The sequence below is a fragment of the Tamandua tetradactyla genome, chromosome 5 (assembly GCF_023851605.1).
Source record: "Tamandua tetradactyla isolate mTamTet1 chromosome 5, mTamTet1.pri, whole genome shotgun sequence".
Lineage (NCBI taxonomy): Eukaryota > Metazoa > Chordata > Mammalia > Pilosa > Myrmecophagidae > Tamandua > Tamandua tetradactyla.
Genome location: NC_135331.1, coordinates 164,741,839 through 164,762,688, shown reverse-complemented (window position 1 = coordinate 164,762,688; position 20,850 = coordinate 164,741,839). Strand labels below are relative to the sequence as shown.

At 39.8% G+C, this 20,850-nt stretch overlaps 2 protein-coding genes across 8 annotated transcripts in view; one reads left to right on the top strand and one right to left on the bottom strand.

The window, feature by feature from the left end:
- RTN4IP1 (reticulon 4 interacting protein 1) overlaps window positions 1–16,522 on the top strand; it is a 71,446-nt gene extending 54,924 nt beyond the window's left edge. For all 5 annotated transcript variants that reach the window (XM_077162549.1, XM_077162547.1, XM_077162550.1 and 2 more), the window contains 2 exons: window positions 3,997–4,089; window positions 16,395–16,522. In XM_077162549.1, the coding sequence (XP_077018664.1) occupies window positions 3,997–4,089; window positions 16,395–16,502 (201 nt within the window). In that variant the 3' untranslated portion in view covers window positions 16,503–16,522. The remainder of the gene's footprint in view (window positions 1–3,996; window positions 4,090–16,394) is intronic.
- Window positions 16,523–17,943: 1,421 nt separating this feature from the next.
- Window positions 17,944–20,850, bottom strand: part of CRYBG1 (crystallin beta-gamma domain containing 1) — a 226,531-nt gene continuing 223,624 nt past the window's right edge. For all 3 annotated transcript variants that reach the window (XM_077162543.1, XM_077162544.1, XM_077162545.1), the window contains one exon: window positions 17,944–19,634. In XM_077162543.1, the coding sequence (XP_077018658.1) occupies window positions 19,546–19,634 (89 nt within the window). In that variant the 3' untranslated portion in view covers window positions 17,944–19,545. The remainder of the gene's footprint in view (window positions 19,635–20,850) is intronic.

Here is a 20,850-nt window from a genome sequence, read left to right as displayed (position 1 = left end):
TGCATCTTTCCCTCTTTGTCCCCATCCCTCTAAGGGGACCCTGCAGATACTTCTTTATTCACTATCCTGATCACCCTGGGATTTATCAGGGCATCACACTAACCTGGACAAATCAACAAAATCTCATGCCATATTCAAGGTTCCCTGTACTTATGGTGTTCAACTAAACTGACCATACAAGTTAAATTAGGAAATGCACTACCCAAAATATAAATTTTGCACCAAATAAATATCTCTCTCTTTAGTCTCAAACAGAAATTGAAGTTTTTAAATATGGTCCGTATCATCCTTTACTAGTCTTCTGATATACCTTATTCCTATCTAGATCAGCTTCATTGATATCTCTACTTGATGTCTAATCACTTTTTCAACTTATAAAATAGTTCCTGTGTGGGGTACTCCTGACTTTCATAGCTACAGAGCTCTGACTCTGAGTCTCAGGTGTCACATAAATACCCATAGTTTATTGGAAAAACCATGTTACATGCAAACAGCTTGGTATCTCAGAATTTCATTTTCTGAACACTTCAATGTTAGTTGTATATATCATGTTCCATGAACACTTAATACTGCCATGTACGTTGCGCAAGAACAAGGGTATTCATTTATGTAGCCACCTTAAGTACAGTTGTCATGATCAAGAAATTTAACATTGATATAAACTTTATAGTTTATATTCCAATTTTTTCATATGTCCTAATTATATGCTTTTGAACCTTCTTTCCTCCCTGATTAGATCTGTTCCAGGATCATGTTTTGTCTTTAATTGCCATTGTCTCTTGCGGTTTTTTTTAATTGTAGGATATGCATAAAAGATAAACTTTCCTATCTCAGCCACTTCTGAGCATACCTGTCAGTGAATTCATCACATTCACAATGTTGTGGTACTCTTATCACCTTCTGTTACTAAAACTTTCCCATCTCCCCAAACAAAAACCCTGTACCCATTATGTATTAATTCCACATTTCCCCAGTGCCGTACCTTTGGCAGCCTATACCCTAATTTCTCTTTGAACTTGAACGTTCTCCAGTATTTTCTTTGTGTTACCATGGTACTTAAATTTATATCCTAAATCTATAACAATCTCATTTGCTTTGATGCCGACTTAACTTCTGTAGTCTGCACAAACTATATTCCTATATCGCTCCATCCCCCCACCTTTGGTGTGATTTTTGTCACAAATTATATGTCCATACATTGAATCCAAAACCACTGATTTATCATTACATTTTATATATTTACCTTTTAGATCCTGAAGGAAGTAAAAAGTAGAGTTACAAACCAAAAATACAGTAGTACTGACATTCATATTTATCCATGTCATTACCCTTACTGGAAATCTTTATTTTTTCATATAACATTCATCTAGCATCTATTGTCCTTTCCTTTCAACCTGTAGAACTCTCTTAGCATCTGTTGTAGAACCAGTATAATAGTGACCAACTCTCTCAGCTTTTGTTTATTTGGGAATATCTTAATCCTTCCTTCATTGTGTGTGTGTGTGTGTGTGTGTGTGTCCCTCTCTCATTTTTGAAAGATAGTTCTGCTGGATATAAAATTCTTGGTTGGCAGCTTTTTTTTGCTTCGCACTTTAAATATGTCTTCCGTTGCCTTCTTGCCTCCATGGTTTCCAGTGAGAAATCAGCAGTTAATCTTATTGAGGCTCCTTTATAGTTGATATGTTGCTTCTTTCTTGCAGCTTTCATAATTCTCTCTTTGTCTTTAGCATTTGACAGTTTGATTATAATATGCCATGGCAAGGATATATTTGGGCTTATCCTCTTAGGAATTTGTTAAATGTCTTGAATGCATATATTCGTGCCTTTAAATTAAATTTAGGAAGTTGTCAGCCATTATTTCCTTGAATATTCTCTCTGCCCCTTTCTCTTTCTTTTCCTTTGGGACCCCAGCAAGGCATATATTGGTATACTTGATGGTACCCCACATGTTCTTCAGGCTTTTTTCACGTTTCATCTACCTGCTTCTCAGACAGAATGATTTCAATTGTCTTGTTTTCAGGTTCACTGATTCTTTATTCTGCAAACTGCTGTTGACTGCCCCTAGGAAATTTATAATTTCTGTTACTGTGATCTTCAGCTCTATTTGAACCCTTTTTGTAATTTCTGTCATATCAACAGAGTGATGGAAATCACTCTATGTTCATCTGTCATTTTCTTGATTTCCTTTAGTTCTTTGTCCATATTTTCTTTTAGCTCCTTGAACATATTTAGGATCATTTTTTAAGAGTCTTTGTATGGTATGTCCTTGGTCTGGTCCTCCTCTTTGGTGGTTTCTGATGCGCTAATTTTCTCCTTTGCGTAGGCCATCACTTCCTATTTCTGTGTATGTTTTGTAATCCTTTGTTGAAATCTGGACATCTGTATATTTTGATCTGTTGTCACTGGAATTTAGACTCTGAGGCATCTGTCCCTTGAGTTTGTATCTAGCTAAAGTTATGACAGCACTTTCCTTGAATGCTAGGAGCTTGCTTACTTACATACGTACATACATACATACATACATAAATACATACATGCATACATACATATGTAGAGATGGGAAGGGAAGGGTAGGGAGGAAAAGGGAGCAGAAAGGTAGGGTTTCGGAAGGGAAGGGAAGGGAAGACATTTTTCCCTATCTTTGCAGATTGACATGTGAGAGTGCTTTCCTTCAGGGCTTATCCATACATTGAGTTAGAGAATAGCTTGAGGCTAAAGTACAGGAACTGACCTAATCCTTTCTGTGCATGCCTCTTGGCTTATGTTTGCCTAGAACCTTTGGAACTAGGAATTCTCCTCTTCCCTAGGAATTGGTTTCCTTAGAGTTCCCTTACTGTACCAGCAGTCCCTTGCCTCATCAGCATGACTTCACTGCTCTCCCATAGTGTTCTGCAGGAGAGCTTGGTGACCTACCTCCTACACCCAGGCAAGTTCTGAGATACATAGACAGATGGGCCAGATATACATGCTCCTGGTATGTACATAGGCTTACTCTGATCCGTCTGGAACTAGGCGCACTGATCTATACTGGGAGTGTAGGCTGCTTCCATTCCAAGGGGTAAGGGTAAGGCCGGCCAGGGCTCCACTAGATCCTACTGTGTTTAAGTAGCCTTTTTCTTGATTTGGCACTCACCTTTAATGGTTTTCTGGAGCTTTAAGAATGATGTTTCTGTCAGTTCTTGCTTTTCGTTCAAAGCTTCTATTGGGGAGACAGAGCCCTGAAGTGTCTCTGTGCGAATTTGATTGGTGCAGTGCCTCACAGCCTACCCAACCTCTGACATAAAGAATAATAGTTTAAAAATGGGTGTGGCAGTAGAGTGGTCATGAGCCCTCTTGGTGTAAGATTTTTGCTCATCTTCATCTGGGGAAGTTTTGTTCCATAATAGATTGGGGTGGCTTGGACTCGCCATAACAGATGACCCATAACAACTTTATACTTCATTTACCCCCAAAGCTGGCTGATTCCTGTCAGAGCCAGAAACAATTTTGTGATTGGATTTACCTGCTGAGATCATGTTTTGGTACCTTGTAGCCCCTCAGTGTATTCCTGAATTTGGCTTAAAAAAAAAATTCTTTTCTTATGACTAAATTTCATTTAAACCCAGAAAGTGTAGAGGTCTTAGCCCCTAATTTCTTCTAGGAAAGAAATTCTGAGTGTTAAGATTACTTAGAATATCATTTTAAGGAGAGCTTTCCTGCACTTGCTTTTTGGTTAGTTAGTACTCAATAAAGAGGCCTGCCTGAGTTCACATGAATATATTTTTTATTCAACTGTTTATTAAATATTTATGGAGCCTTCACTATCCATCAGTCACTTAGCAAATCAGTGAGCGCTAAGGTGCTGTGCATACAATCTATTTTATTAGATTTATCTATTAGCATAAAATAGATGATTTTATCTGTTTTCATCATCTAAAAAATGCTTTCTTACTAAATTTGCATTTAATCAGATTTTATCATTTCCTACATTTGACTTTTTTTTTGTTTTCTTTATAGCATTTCTGGCAAGGAGTCCATTATCGCTGGGCCTTTTTCATGGCCAACGGTCCATATTTAGATGAAATTGCAGACCTGGTGGATGCAGGAAAGGTACGTGCAGCCCTTTAGAGCTCTAGAGTGCCTCTTGTAATACTTGGAGACTTGTCTACCATACCTAGTCAATGGGAACTCTCTATATGTAGGCTTGGCCAGTCTCTGAGCTCTCTCACAAAGCCAAATAAGAGTGCTGTGTTTTTGGTCCTATCTCCATGGGAGTCATAGATACAGACTGCTACATCTGAAAAAAAGGTCACATCATCTAGTCCAACCCCAGTGGTTTATGGATGAAGAGGCAAACCCAGAGAGGTTATATGATTTATAAGAGAAGACTCTAGGTTAGATGGAGGCAGAGTTACAGTCTATGGCTGGGCTGCTTATACTTTGGTAATGGTCTTGAAAAGAAGGAAGAGTGTGCCATAAAGCAGATTTCCACACACAAGGTGGGAATGCTCTTGTTAGTTTACATGGCAATTGCTTCTGGAATTTCTTTACTCTGAGGGTAAGGCTTCTCTGGAGCAAAACAGATTTTCAGATAAGCAAGGGGAACAAATGCTGTGGAATCTAGAGCTTGACAGAGCTGGGACTAGAACTCAGGTTCCCAGGTCTGATTTTCAGGCTAGTGTAACGAAGTTGAGGGCAAGTGTATCGTATGTCGGTGAGGGCCCATGGCCAGAGTGTGGGTGAGGGTTGATATAGGCATTTTGGTAGAGTCAACTGGTTGTTCTTCTATGACTACTTGTGACCTTCACTGGACTTTGTGGGGAAGGGACTGTTGCTTATAGTCTGATTATGCATTTTAAGTTACAAGCTTTGCAGGACTGTTGGGATTGAAAGGCTCCTCAGCTACCACCTGCTCCTTTGGGTTCTTACTTGGTCTTAGCTACTCTGACATTCTAGAGTGATAATCCAGAATGTGAACTCATTCTGGCACTATTTATGATTTTATAAATCAATTATGTGCTATCATAGGAAGGAGAACCTTATACACCTTAGAAAGTAGCTTGAGATCATCCTGTGTGATTTGCATTTTACAGATGAGAAAGCTGGCTTAGAGACAGAATGACATGCTCAGGTTTGCACAAGTGGGACTGGAACTCATGCCTCCACTCCCAGTCCTGTGCTTTTTTCTCTCCACCATTTAACTGTGTTCTTAGTGCTTGAGATTGATTTGGGTAGTTCAGCTTAAGAAGTCTTGATCTTGTCATTTAACACAGGCAGGGAAAGGTTAAAGCAGGGGCAGCATTACCACTGCGTGATCCATGCTAAGCCCCTGGAAAGAGCCCCCTTGCACTGGGAAACAAATCCGGGTTTCCGACATGGCAGGTGAGAATTCTGCCACTGAGCAACCATCGCACCACCCACCAGTTTGATTTTACAAAGGGATTTTCTAGGAACTACTGGCTGCTTTTTATTTTTTAACTTTTTATTTTGAAATACTTTCAAACTTACAGGACAGTTACAAAAATAATACAAGCCCCATACAATGACCTTCAAAAACTCTTATGCCCCCAGATGCTACTAACTGGTTTTTGTGCATTTAGTATCTTTATTATATTTTAAAGATATATATTATCTTATATTTATTTATATATATATTTTATATTTATTTTATATATATTTTATCATATATATATAAATATAAATGGTCTGTCAGTGTTTCCCAAATATTTTGGTTCCAAGTTGGTGTGTCTTTCCTCAGACTTCTCTCTAAATCTTGATATGTACTGGGTAGACATAGGGGTCAGCCTTATTGTGGCTTTGTAAGTATGTGTTTTCTGAATGGTGCACCCCATTGCCTTGCCACCACACAGGGACACTTATTTTATTTCTTGGAAGAAGGAAATGAACTATCATCAAATAACTTGGCCCATAGTTCTGCATAAGTGCTCATGTGGTTAGAACCCCAGTAATAGAGAAAACCCGTCCTTCAGAAGTACACTGCATGATTGTACTTGTCCTAATATCTGTTTCAGGTTTTCCACATGCTTACCATTACTCTTTTGTATTCAAAATATCATAACTCTTTCTCTCTGCCTGGAAATTACTGTTTACCTAACAGAGAAGAGCGGTGGCTTGTATATATCTAACTATAATTTTGGCAGATAACCAGTTGAAGAGTTAAAAGAGGACGTGATAGAAATAAAGATATCCTTGAAAGAGGGAGAGTGAGGAAACATTCTTTTTGCGTTTAACTCTCTCCACTCCTAGCCAGGGTTATTTGGGCTCAGGAGCCACTTAAAATGGTGAATGACTATAGATCTATGAAAGTTGATACATGAAACTGGATGCCATGATGAGGTTAGCTGGAGTGTCTTGTCATGCCACTGCTTCTCTGTGGGTAAAGTCATTTAGCTCTGGTGAGAGGTCACTGCCTATTTACCCTAGGAGACTGGAAGACAGAACATGACAGTCTGCTTCACATATTGGTTGGTGGGTAAAGATTTGTTCAATTGGATGAGGCCATTTAAATTCTTCCAAGTTTTGGCTAAGTGCTTAATGAATTTGATTAGCAGGTATCTGGTAGAGGAGCTAGAGTTGTTGACAAGAATTTTGACAGTATAGAGCCCCGAGCTAACAGAGCTAACTTTTCTTTTTTAATATTTTTATTGAGAAATCACACACATACAGTCCATCCATAGTGTACAATCCATGGCTCACAATATCATCACCTAGTTGTACTCATCACCATGATCATTTTTAGAACATTTGCATCACTCTAGAAAAAGAAATAAAAGAAAAACTCATACATCCCATACCTCTTACCCCTCCCTCTCATAGACCACTAGTATTGCAATCTACCCGATTTTTTTACCCCTTATCTCTGCTAATATCAATTTATTTTTTATCTATATTTTTTTTACTCATCTGTCCATAACCTGGATAAAAGGAGCATCAGACACAGGGTTTTCACAGTCACATGGTCACATTGTAAAAGCTATATAGTTATACAGTCATCTTAAAGAATCAGTAGTACTGGAATACAGTTCAGTGGTTTCAGGTACTTCCCTCTAGCCACTTCAATACTCTGTAAACTAAAAACGGATATCTATATAATGCATAAGAAAAATCTTCAGGACAAGTTCTTGACTCTGTTTAAAATCTTCCAGCCAATGAAACTTTATTTTCTTTCATTTTTCTCTTTATCCTTTTAGTCAAGAAGGTTTCCTTAATACCATGAAGCCAGGTCCTGGCTCATCCTGGGAGTTCTGTCCCATGTGGCCAGGAAGATTTACACCTCTGGGAGTCATGTCCCACATAGCGGGGAGGCAAGTGAGTTCACCTGCTGCTGAGTTGGCTTAGAGAGGCCACATCTGAGCAACAAAAGAGGTTCTCTGGGGGTGACTCTTAGACATAATTATAAGTAGGCTTAGCTTCTCCTTTGCAAGAATAAGCTTCATAGGGGCATCCCCAAGATCAAGGGTTCAGCGTCTTAAATTGGTTGTACCTACTGCTTGTGAGAATATCAGGAATTCCCCATATGGGGAAGTTATCTTTCTTCCTTTCTCCCCAGACCCCAAGGGGACTTTGCAAATACTTTTTAATTCTCTGCCCAAATTACTCTGGGATGTACTGGGGCATCACACTTAACATGTACAAACTAACACGATCTCACACCCTATTCAAGATTCCATGTAATTATGGTGTTCAAATAAATTGAACATACAAGTTAGATTAGGTAATGTTGTACCCAAAATAGAAATTTTGCACCAAATAAGCATTTCTCCCTTTAGTCTCACACGGAAGTTGAAGTTTAAAATATAGACCATATTATCATTTACCCTTATTCTGATTTACCTTACTCCTATTCAACTTCATTCATATCTCTAGTCGAAGTCTTACCACTTTTTCAGCTTTTTAACAGTTGCTGTATGGGGTAATCCTAACTTTCATAACTTCAGGGTTCTAACTCAGAGTCTCGGGTGTCACATAAATGCCCAAAGGTTCAGGGAATGACCAGGTTATACACAAATAGCTCAGAATCACAGAATTTAGAAATATCAGTTACAGCTCTTGAAAACATGTGACTGCCATAAGAATTTATAATTTGGGATGCTTTACAATAGGCCCCAACCCATGATCTCAACTTCAGTTCACCAAGTTTGCATATTATAGTTAGTCCATATGAGTGAGGCATGATAATGTTTGTCTTTTTGTTTCTGACATTTCATTCAAATACTGTCCTTAAGGTTTATTCACTTAGTTGCATGCCTCACAACTTCATTCCTTCTTGCAGCTGCTCAGTAGTCTATTGTGTGTATATATATATACCCCAGTTCCCCATCCATTCCTCAATCTCTACCCTTAGGCCATCTCTATCCACTGCAAATCATGAACATAGCCGCTATAAACACCAGTGTGCAAATGTCCATTCATGTCCCCACTCTCAGTTCCTCCAGGTATATACCTAGCAACAGGGTTGCTGGATCATGTGGCAACCCCACCCCTAGCCTCTTGTGAAACACCACACTACCCTCCAGAGGGGCTGCATCTCTCAGCTTTCCTACAAACAATGAATAGGTTCATCTCTTTCTCTACATTTTCTGTAGCACTTGTTTCTCTCTGTTCATTTTTATACAGTTTTATTTCTACATGATACAATCCAACCTAAGTAAATCCAACCAAAGCCACCTTTGCCACCATAATCTAAAGACATTTCCTTTTCTTCTGCAAAGAATCCATACTCCTCCCCCCATACCCCACTTGTTGGCATTCAGTATTGAGCTAACTCTTTTAAAATACTTTTAATTTAAGTTTTTGAGTAGATAATACATACACAAGGTTTGGCATCAAAAGAGTAGGAAAAGGTATTTAGGGACATTTTCTTTTCACTCCTGTCCCCTAATCACTGAAATTCTCCTTGCCAGAGGCAACCAATGGTACCAGCTTCATGGGTATTCCAAAGATGCTGTCTTCCTCACTCCCTCCTTTCCTTTCTTTTTAATACAAATGGGTAATATACTATACATACTATTATGTACCTTGATTTTTTATTTAACAGTATATCTAGGACTTTGTTCCATGTCAGGATATTAAAAAGTTTCCTCATTTTTTAAATAACAACAAAAAACAGCTGTATTGTATTCCATTGTGTGGGTGTGCCATAATTTATTTAATCATTTTGATCTTTTTTCATTATAAATAACATTTCATTGAATAACCTAATACTTGGGTTAAGTACCTAATTGTGAGTTTATCCATTTCTGTTCCTAGAAATGGAATGACTGAGTCAAAAAGTTGTTTTTTTAAAATAATTTTTAAAAATATGTTATTTTGATAGATTTTTAAATAGCCAGCTCTTGAAAATCTAGTTTGTGTATTTAAGGTCTGGGACTTCCCCTACAACCTACATTATAGGTGTCTTCTCTCTTTATTTACCCATTGTCTTTCCTTCTTGCCTGTTTTGCTTCATTAGAGATTTGTTTCTAGGAATATGGAGAAAATCTGGCACTGGTCACTTATGACTTAAACTGTCCTAGTAAAAATGAAATCTGGATAAATGACAATTATTGGTGGATTCTAAGTTCTTCTTGTTAGCGCCATGAGACCCAGTAACAATGAAGAAGGAGTTAATATCCATGGAGTTAATATGGATATGGAGTTAATATCCATAGTGTGTTGCATGCTCAGCTATTCCTTTAATATTGTGATATACTTTCATTATCAATACCAGCCCTGCCTTCACTTACTTACTTGCAGCATTCAATAAATATTTTCGTTTAATTTTTTTTTTTTAAACATAGCAACGTACAAACGAACATTCTTACCATATGATCATTCCATTCTTGGTATATAATCAGTGACTCACAATATCATCACATAGTTGTATTTTCATTCACCATGATCATTTCTTAGAACATTTGCATCAGTCAATAAATATTTTGGAATTAAGATCTCTTGCTCTTAATGTGTCCACCATTGCCAAGCCCAAGAGTGATAAGGAGCTGAAATTTCAGAAGTGTGTGGGAACCGCACAATTCTTTTCTTCTAGCGATCCAGACCCAGCCATTATTTTCATATTCTGTCTTCATGAAGGCTTGTTGCACATAGGAAGATTTCATTATTCACCATTGGTAGGCATAATTTCAATCTGAATTTTACAGTGATTTTATAGCATTTTCATTTTATCTTAGACCAGGGTTGGCAAACTATGGCCAACAGGTCCAGCCCAGCTTGAGGCTGTTTTTCCTAAGTCCTCCGAGCTAAGAATGGTTTTTACATTTTAAATATTGTTAAAAAATAAAAATAAAAAACCACAAAGGAAAACATACATCATACGTGGTTCACTAAGTCTAAAATATTTACTATCTAGTCATTACAGAGGAAGTTTGCTGATGAATTGTGAAACCCATTCATGCCAGTACCCCCAAAACCCCCTCCAGTTTATAGAATCAGCAAAGGAGGAGTTGCTCTGCTGGCTGCCACGACATCAGGCAGTGGCACCCCTTCGAATGTTCCTTCTCTTTCCGTGCAGCTGCTCTGCAGAGCCAAGGCTCACTGAGGCTATCAAAATCTAATTTGAAAACAGCTGTTCCAGGCAGTCTCAAAAAGAATTATTTATAATTAGCACATTGAATGTAAATGGGCTGCTACTGAAATTGTGCCTACAAACAATTTAACTCCTAAGCAGAATAAACATTTCCTGTTTTTACACTAGGTAGCAAACTTTTTTTGGTGAGGGCTGGGGGTCATAGCAAGAATTATAGTCAAGCCAAAGGATACTTCATTATATACAGTGACTAGAAACAGAAGAACCTGGCACTTACCTAGTTTACTGTCCTCTTCCGACTCGTGCCCTGCCATTATGTCACATTGGAGGAGACAGAGGCCCTCAGAAGTTAAATGACTTGCTTAGGGTCACGCAGCTAGTCAGAGCCCAGGTCTTCTAACCCCTAGGATAGTTTCTCCCACCACCCCTTGCTGCCTTTCTTTTTATGATCCAGGTGGTGATGGTTAAGTACTACCATCCCTATACAACCCTCATTCTTTCCTGCTGACTTATCTAAAATAGTCCTTGAAGCATTAGATTGATAGAGGTTGAATGATATCTGCTAAACCTCTTGTATTTTACTTCTCAGTATCATTCAGGACCAAGAGGAAGGGGACAGGCACGTATTTCAGACCATAGTCAGCCACTGATAAGAATGTGCTTTGGAGCAAAATATGTGTACACATTTGCTTATATGTATACCTGTATTGGTTTTCTATTAGTGGCTTAAAACAATACACATTTATTATCTTACAGTTCTCTAGAGGTCAGAAATCCAAAGTGGGTCAGCAGGACTGTGTTCCTTCTGGAGGCCTTTTCCGGCCTCTAGAGGCTGCCTGCCTGCCTTGCTCATGGTCCTCTATCTCTCTGACCGCTGCTTCCATTGTCACCTCTCCTCTGACTAACCCTCCTGCTTCCCTCTTATAAGAATCCTTATGATTCCATTGGGCCCACACAGATAATCCAGGTTAATCTCCCTGTCTCAAAATCTTTACCTTGATCACATCTACAAAGTCCTTTCCACCATGTGAGGTAACATTCACAAATTCAAAAGGTTAGGACATGGATATTTGGGGGGCCAAAATAGTTCATAGAATATCTCAAAAGAATAAAAGAAACTTGAAATGTTGGTTGCCTCTGAGGCAGGGAACTGGATGGCCAGGGATCATGGGAGGGAGATTTTTCTTTGTACCCCTTTGTGTTCTTGAGTATGTTCATTTGCATACATATATTCACCAGGCAATTATTAAAGACAGGTCTATTCAGGGTCCTAGCTGGCCAGCTAAGCGTCTCTGCTAAGCAGTGATACAGATTTCTCAGTTTATTTCTTTGTTCTATTCAGCATCAAATTAGTTTCTGTGTAACTTATTTGAATGCACTTCAGACCCATTTGCTGAGGGTGCTCTGACACTGCTGCACCTGGTAGGGTGAGGAGAGGTGTTTCGGTCATACTAGTTACCTTCTGAGCAGCACTGTCCATGAGAACTTTCTGCAGTGATGGAAATGGCCTCTGTCTGCCCTGGTCAGTGTTGCAACCACTAGCCACATGTGGCTATGGAGCTCTTGAAATGTGGCTGGTAAAACTCAGGGATTGAATTTTTAATTTCATTACTTTGAATTAATTTCAGTTTAAATGACTGCATGTGACTACAGGCTACCAGATTGGACAGAGATTGGGCAGGGTGGCTTGAGAGAAAAATGTAACACATTGTGCAGTAGGTGAGTTCCCAGACCGTTCCTCAGGGAGGACCAGGCCCTAATTTAGCGATGAGTTACATTCCAAAATGTAAGTTCCTTATTTGCAATTGGGTGTTGTTTTCATAGAAAAAGTGTAACGAATAGGGGCTGAATTTCTAGGACTACCAGGATTATCCTGCCATGATGTGGTATATGTCTAGTTATGAGATTTGTTTCCCCTGATACTTCTAAAGTTTTTTCTTTAGGGAATGTATTTCAACTTTCCTCTCTCACCTAGCTGAAAGGAGAGCCTTTTCTCAGAGAGACCTGGGGACTGATTGTGGATGCTTTTCAGAATGGAAACATTTATTCCCTTGCAAAGCACAACCATATCTTCAACACCTGTCTTCCAGTATTGAATTTTCCATCTGGGGACAGGCAGTTTCTCAGAAATAACAAATCTGCACAAAATTCACCTCTTTCTTTTGTCTTTATCTTGTCTCCTTAGTTTAAATCCATTTCTCCACCATCGCACCTTAGAAATATTGAACTTATCACAGAGGTCAGTAGCATAGCTGTCCAAGAGGTAGTACTGAAACTGTGATCCTGCCACCCCTCCCCTGTTCCCCTTCCACATGGGGTACTGCTTTGGACTCATACCTTAGTTCTCCCTTGGTATCTGTCATCTGTCAATCTCTGCACATGTCCTCTGAGATCTGTCACTTCCATGCTCTTTGGAGGATGAGGCTGAGGGGAAGTGGTGGGACAGACTAACTCAGGGCTTCCCCCTTCCCCAAGCTGCATCCAGACTATGCAGGAATGAAATTAGGGGACCTGAACCCTAATTTTGGCTCTTCTAATAGCTCTGACCTTGCACTTATCACTTAACCACTTGGCTTTTAGTTTCCTCAGCTATCAAAGCAAGCTTACTCAGGTATTTAAGATCCCTTTAGCTCTACTTTCTGTGATTCTTGCTAGGAAAATGGGAATTGAGGGAAAACCTCTCTGCCTGCTGCCATGCCTGCCAAGACAGTGTCTGCACCAGCCTTCTCATGCTCTTCTACTGAGAGGAATTTTATTCACTCTTTCCCTCAAGGGGCAGTGAGGACTCCCCTGCTGCTACACAGCAGTATTCCCAGGCCGCCTCCAGGGAGGCTGTAGCTCCCATTGTCTGTTGTTCTCAGGGAAGGAATGTCAGGGCAGCAGGCACTTACATCCTGGGGTAAGGCACTTAAAGATGGTAAGGCACAATCCGGAGAACCCCGTTCTTGTATTTGAGTCCACGACTGAAATAAAGACTGCTGTTGGGGGCATCTCCTAGCCAGTGGCAAGCGTGCCCTGTATCTGCATAGCAGTAAAATGTGGTGTTGAGCCAGTGTTCTGAAAGGCTCCCTGTGGTAGGTGGATGATAGCAGCGTCATCACATAAGTGGTTCCCACTTTTCTGTTAGTAACCTTTCTATACCCTCTCTGGATTTTAACTTTGATCCCTTTGTCCTTAACAAACAAGCATTCTAGATCTGATGTGAGGCTGTAAGTAGACACTGTCTCATTTGTTCAGTTAATCTCCATTTGCTGTCACATATGCAGCCAACAGTGGCATTTGCCTGCCTGTTAATAGAAAGCCTTTTTTTTTTCGTTGCCACTTACAGGAATAGCTGAATGAGTCATTATGCCACAGTCATCCCTCTGGGTTATTCCCTACAATAGGTCTGACCAGCTGGATTAAAATGTGCAGTAGCTGCAAATTGCTTGTGTCATCAGTTTGGGATCTGTGTTTTTGGTCATAATTTTGAAGTGAACATAACCAGATGAGTTTAGGCAGTTCATTCTGGAGCTGACCAGTTAGGTCCAGGATTCTTTTGTGACCCCTGGTTAACCCCACTACTGCGTTGGTTTCGTAGTATTGAATGCTCAGTGTGAGTTGATGCCGTTTTCTCCTTTATTTTCTGATTGATCTCACAGGTGTCTGTTTTGTGTACCTCCTCTGGAATGGTGCCTGGCACTTTGAAGGCAGACACATAGTCTTTGTGGAATGAATGAATATGTGAATGATACATAAGTCAGGGGCCCTAGGAACAAGGCAAAAGGTTGCAGTGATTCCCACTTTAATGTGCCTAAAAATCATCTGGGAAGCTTATTTAGCGATTCTTATTTAGTTGTTCTAAGGCGGATGTGGTGGGAGGGAGGGGGAATGAAGGAATGCACTCAGGTGATTCATTTTCAAATAATCAGCATCCAGAAAACAGTGCCCCAGGGCTTTAAAAAAGTGGTGGGTCTAGAAGGTTTCACTTGGTCCTTACAGAAAACAACTTCTAATGGATTCCATACTCTTACCAGCAAAAGCAAATAGGTTTCATCTAACAGGCTACCTCAGGTCAGTTAATAGTGACTATGGAGTTGAAGAAGATTCTGAGAGCATACTCAGGCTGCTGGGGAGGACCACGAATATGGATCTGTGGTGACCTCCTAGGGAGTAGGTAGAGTGGCGGCACATTCCTGCAGTGGCATGGTCTCTCAGCACATGGGAGGCAGTCCAAGATGCTGTGATAAATCATTATAATCGTTGGCTACTTTTCTCTTCAAGATTTTGGGGTAGGCATAGAAAGCAACAGATGATATATGGAAGGGTCTGTGCACAGTGCTGAGAAGACAGACTTTGATGCCAGATCAAATCCCATCTTCCCACCTGGCAACTATTTTAACTCTGTGCCTTAATTTATTCTTAATTTCAAAATGGGAATAATAATAGTATCTATGTTCTAAGGTGGTTATGCGGATTAAATAAGGTAAAATATACAGATCCCTAGAAGAGTGCCTGACACATTGTGAGCACAATATATGCTAGTTATTTTTAATATGAGCTCGCTGCTTTGTGGGTGCAGAATTCTTAGCTCTTTGGGGAAGGGACATTTTGAAGTCTGAGATGCTCTTCTGGGGCTGTCTGTGAGGGTCACATAAGGAAAGGTGCTTCAGGTGCATCTGAACATCACCACAAGAATTTATGTACCACTTCCTCTTGTAAAAGGGGCCTTCAATGTAGAGTTGGTTTATGCCTTCTGACAGCTTCTCCCTATAAGTGGAGCTATTGGAGGTGGGCACATATTCATTTGAAGTATCAGTTGATTTTTGTTTGAAGTTTTGAAAATGAAGAGTTTACTTGATTATTTGGGGGGAAGAGGGAGCTCAGTGGGACCTAATTTCAGAAGGAGGGTGCTGGTAGCACTAATGGTATAGTAAAAAGAACAAGCAATAGTCAAGTATTTATGAGCTGGCTGCATTGGCTTTCCTGTAAATTCTAACCAGCTGCTCTGCTGTGTAGCAAAGCCTCCCAAGGCAGCTCCAACCCAGGACAAGTTCTCCTGAAGCCAAGGGATCCCACAGAAGACTCTTGTTTCCCAATTATTTTACTGGCTTTCACCTAAGCAATGTTTTTTTAAGCTCCTGGTGTGTACTAGTATCAAATTGGGTGTTGTGGGGAATACAAAAGGTGGCCTATTCCATGAGTACTTTAAGCTCTCTCGTTCAATAGATATGCCAAACATTTAACAAATTAAAAATAAAGCCTCTTCTTATTCTGTGCATTGTCTGTGAGGGGCCACAAAGCTACATTCAGCAAGGACTTTGGTACACCACACCCCCCTTTGGTCTACACAACAGAGTGGCTAAGATTGGTACTCAGCTACCAGTACTGCAGCACATGATGAGGACCGCGTAGGTCCTGGAGTGATTCAGAGGAAGAACGCACTGCAACCTGAGGGATCAGAGGGGAGGGATTTCTGGGTTGAAATCTTGTATGAGCAGAGGCATAAACATAACGTGTTTATGACAAGTAGGCCATCTTGGTGATGTGTAGAGCACAGACGAGGGCTGAGGTCAGTTGGGATAGAGGTGACCTTTCAATGCTAGGTTTGGTGACAGCTGTTGGAGGGTTCTGAGTTAGGAGAGTGAAAGGACAGCCTGGAGCAGAAGAAAAATCGAGTAAGCACTGTTCAAATTGGCCTGCCTAGGGAGAGGAGTGAGGTGAGGCGGGAGAGTCTAGAGTGGATGTAGCAGGTTAAGCACCCGCACTGGAAACAGGCCCAATGGAGACCGGCCTTGACAGACATTTTAAAGCAACTACAGAAGTTATTTTCTTAAAAGATGTACCTTTTTTTTTAATACACCAGTCAATCTCTTCTTGTATTTTACAGATCCGGCCAGTTATTGAACAAACCTTTCCTTTTTCTAAAGTTCCAGAAGCCCTCCTGAAGGTAGAAAGAGGACATGCACGAGGAAAGACCGTAATTAATGTAGTTTAAATAAATATGCAGTTTAGTGATTGCTGACTCTCTTACTTGGTGTCTGCCTTTGGACGCAAACAGTTTTCTAGCCATCCTGCTTCAAATATTTTTCCAGATTAGATTATAAGTTCTGTGATATAAATTTAAAAAGAGAGAAAACAAAAACCTCTCTGCCAATAATTTTCTGTCTTCTGAACTGAGTGCAGAGATTGAGCTTATAGCCCACCTCCCCCCTCTGCAGCTCGCCCTGCCCAAGTGCTTTTTGGTGTAACTTTTACCCCTGACACATCGTTGCATTCATATCTGTTGAGCAGTTTCAAGTTAAGTAAATAAAACAGTACAAAAATATCAGCATTGGTCTATCAAAGTTAGTGAGAGTCCCTTCTTAGTTTTTTTTTTAAGCTGTTCTTTAACATCAGCTTTTGCAAATTGCCGTGGTACCTGCCCTTCTAGTAGCTCAAACTCTGTTTTATTAACGTAATGTTTGTGAGATACCAAAACTTTGGGACTATGGGTAGATGGCAGGTATGAACAGCTTATTTAAAGCTGGTTCCTTTTTTTTTTAATTAATCAATGAACAATCTTCTAACTGGCCAACACTTCCCTTTGCTTTTATTTCTCCTAACGTCCTAACAGCCTTCAAAATTCTAAGTCTCTTAGAGCCATACATAAGAATCTGGCCAGTGGTTCATTCTTTTACTATTGAAAGATGAGGTTAAAGTTTCAACAGCTATTTTTAAAACTCTTACATTTTGTACAAGGGCTGGGCTTCATTAAAAAATTGAACATGTTTCTCTCAGTTTTTCCATGGAAAGCAGAACCATTCCAATGGGGCCTAAAATTCCCTAGTTTCTGACTTTAAATGCCTCCATTTAGGTATCTTACAAGTAAACCAGTGTGGTTTGTTCTTTGTGTCTCTATTCTGTGGCCCTTCAGTTGTCTAAGGCAAGTGTTATGTCCTGTCCACTCCCGTTACTGCACCTTAGACAGTAGCTTCCTGCTTTTGGTGTATACCTCGGTTTTAAGTAACTTTTTACTTGGTTGACCCTATCAAATGCTTGTTGGGTAGCATGTTGGTTGAGGGCTTTTCTAGAGAACTGCTGGTCTCAGTCTCACCAGCATAAACTTGTAAAAAAAATTGTTTTCTACTTATAAACACCAGCTGCTCTTGTCTTCCATCTGGAAAAATCTGGGCTCCAGTGAATAGTAAAAACTTGAGGGAAGGTAGATGAGCTATGAGCTTGCTTACCCCTAATATCCAGCCTCAGGGAAACAGAATGTTCCCTCGGGGTAGTAGAATGTTCAGGAAGAATGTGTTCTGGAAAACTTTCCCTGCTGATGGTCCAGTACCCCTCACACCTGTCTTGTTCTCATCAGGCATACATTTGTCTCTACTGTGTCAGCTGGCTCTTTGAAGTGTTATATGAGGGTTACTGAATGGACTATCAGATTTCATCAATACGTTAACCAGAAACAAGTTTATTCAAGAGATAAATTCAACACAGGCTATTACAGAATGTTTTACCCCACCATATTGTAATGATAGGCACAAAAGGCTTAAAAATCAGCTCTATACACTAAGAAGACAGACATGTTGGCTGCTGTGCTACATGTAGAAACATCATTTTAAAACTGAAGATAAACTGTTCTGACAGCAGTAACTGCCTAACATAAACTCCAGAGAGGGCCAGGGTTTTAGAATTGGAAACACAAGATGAGAAGGAAGCAAGATTTTCCCTACCTGTGACAAGAACACCAGTGAAGAGGACAACAAAATAAAGAGCAAAGGGTAAGAATGTATATAAAGAAAGTGTAACAGTTTTGTTCAAAGCTAGAATCCATTGTGTGAACAGCACCGTTTGGCCCAGTGAATTGTTAGCAGCTAAACACTTTCTATCCTTGAAATCCTTGCTGCATTTTAGGGCTTTTAGAGTTTCTAAGATTTGACCAACAGACATTCTTGAAGGTCTAGTTTCTTTTACTTTCTGGAGAAACTGCTGGTCACTCTCTTGAGCCTTCCACACCTCTTAGTTTTGCTTGGAGAATTGTCCAAGGGCTGCAGTACCCCCAATCCTGTGACTGTCCCACCAGCGGTCTTGCCCAGGAGCACAGTTGTGGGACAATACAGGGAGGGCAGCCCTGTACCATCCTCATGCCAGTGAAGCTGGAGAGGAGAGCAGGAAATGAGGCTGAAAGACCTGAATTTAACAAAGGATTCTCTAACATTGATTTAGCACTAGTTGTAGATAAGGAAGGATAGGCTAATAAATTAGATCATGGTAATACTGTTCCAGGAGCATCTGTGAGAAAGGCCTTAAACAATCCTCCTTTGTGACATTCTAGGGCAGCCCACAGATGAATGAAAAGAATCCAAATCCTGCTAATAAATGTTAACAGACATGGATAAGCAATCTTGTAAATTTACCAAGTTTTAATATTAATTGAAAGGAATAGTGTTTTGTCTATACCTAGTTCCTTAAAATTTGTCTACATATATAAAGGCTCTTACCAACTTTGTTGTACAGCATAATTAAGGAGTCTAGAAAACAAGATTATGAACCAAAATTATAAACCCAATAAAATATTTCTTCTCAGATGTTAAATGGTCCTCTACATTACAAGTGCAAGTTTTTACCCCTCTCTTTTAAAATTAAAGGGATTTGTAGGACCCCAAGGGGTAAATTTGTTCATATTCTCTCCTGTCGCTATCTTTGGAAATAATTTAAAATGTACATAGTTTTGAAGTTTTGATATAATTTTTTTATATAAACACTCAAAGCTTCTAATGAGCCAACTTGTTTTAAGTAGCTACTGAACTTAAAGGAAATGAAGGGCAAAAATGAAAAAAGGACAAATGATTGGTTTAAAACTAGTATAGTCTTTTGAAAAGATGAGACAATTCTCCTGGTCATGGCAGGATGACTTAAGACTGAATTTGGAATTACTGAAGTAGTAGTAGATCCATCTTTTCTTCTTGGCTCTTCTGTCAGCATTGACTTTTTTCAAAAATAAGGTGGCTGGAAGGACCGCCAGAAGATTCTTCCTTCATTCTTATTCAGCTTTATAGGACCATGGCTTCCCACACTTGGGTTAACTTCTCTTTGTTGACAGTGTTGAGGATAATGTGATTTTGATCATACTGTGCACCCCCTGAAAGAAAGAAAAGGAAAATAACAAATGGAAATCTGCCCATGGCGGCCAAAGTCTCTAAGGTGGCAAGATGCCTGCGTCCAGGAAACAGCAGGGAGGAAAACCCCGAAAGGTGCCCTTGGGATGAGAGGGTCATCCTGCTACAGGTCAGTCCGGTAACGTCCCATCACACAGGCACCAGCAACTCTCCACAAGAATCCTACCTCATGGGTCTCTTTCTCTATTCAATTCTTAGGAGTAATTGGGGGCTAACTTTTAAGATGTTTGAAATGAGAGGTATAAGGGGAAGCTAGAGTAGGGAAAAGGAGTAATGATATTGTAGAATATGTCCAGCGGTGAGATCATGGATTTGAGAAAGCAGGGCAGAAAAAGAGAGACCCGGTAGTAGTGGAAAGGTACAAAGACTGATGTGATGTTAGGAGAAACATTTTTTTTGGCATGAACACTGAACTTTCTTAGGTCAAAGGGGAGGTTTGACCCCCAGAAAAAGGAAAATGGACAGGGTAGCACTCCCACTACTGGGAACTTCCAGGCTCTGGTGTGCAAAAAGTCATAACCTTTAAACTGTAAACTCATTTCATCATACTGTAAGATTAGTATTGGATTGCCACGATGCCCTTTCACTAGACTTGTAAGAGTTTTCAAGGGTGCTTGCTGCATATTTCAAATATTTTTATGTTAAAAACAGACACATCACCTTTCTTTTCAATGGAAAAGTCTTGTTAACAGAAGAAGGGATTTTGTGATGTTTTTTCCCAGTGTGAAATAATCATCCTTTCAAATGCCTTATTATTATTTTAGCATAAGTTTCTACCTCCAGGTTATCATTACCAAAGACCCCATCAAAATAAAAATCTTTACATCTAGATGCAAGGTAAAAGTGTAAATGCTGTTGAAACCATGCTTTAACCCTGAGGCCAAGAATAATAAACATTTTACTTCGAAGCATTTACAAAGTTATCAGAAAAGTCTAAATATTATACAAAAGATCTAGGTAGTTGGGGAAGGAAATTTTCATATCCTCTTGTAAAAAATGGATTTATCATCATTGATTGTCTAGAGCCTTCACACAGCAAGGGACAGTATAGAATATATGGCCAAAAAAGAGCCAAAGGTCATTTATGTACAAGTTTGCAGTGGAAAAAAACGTTGCCCCACTAGTACCCAACCCCCTCCTGACACTCACACACAATACATGCTCCGTTAAGATTTCAGA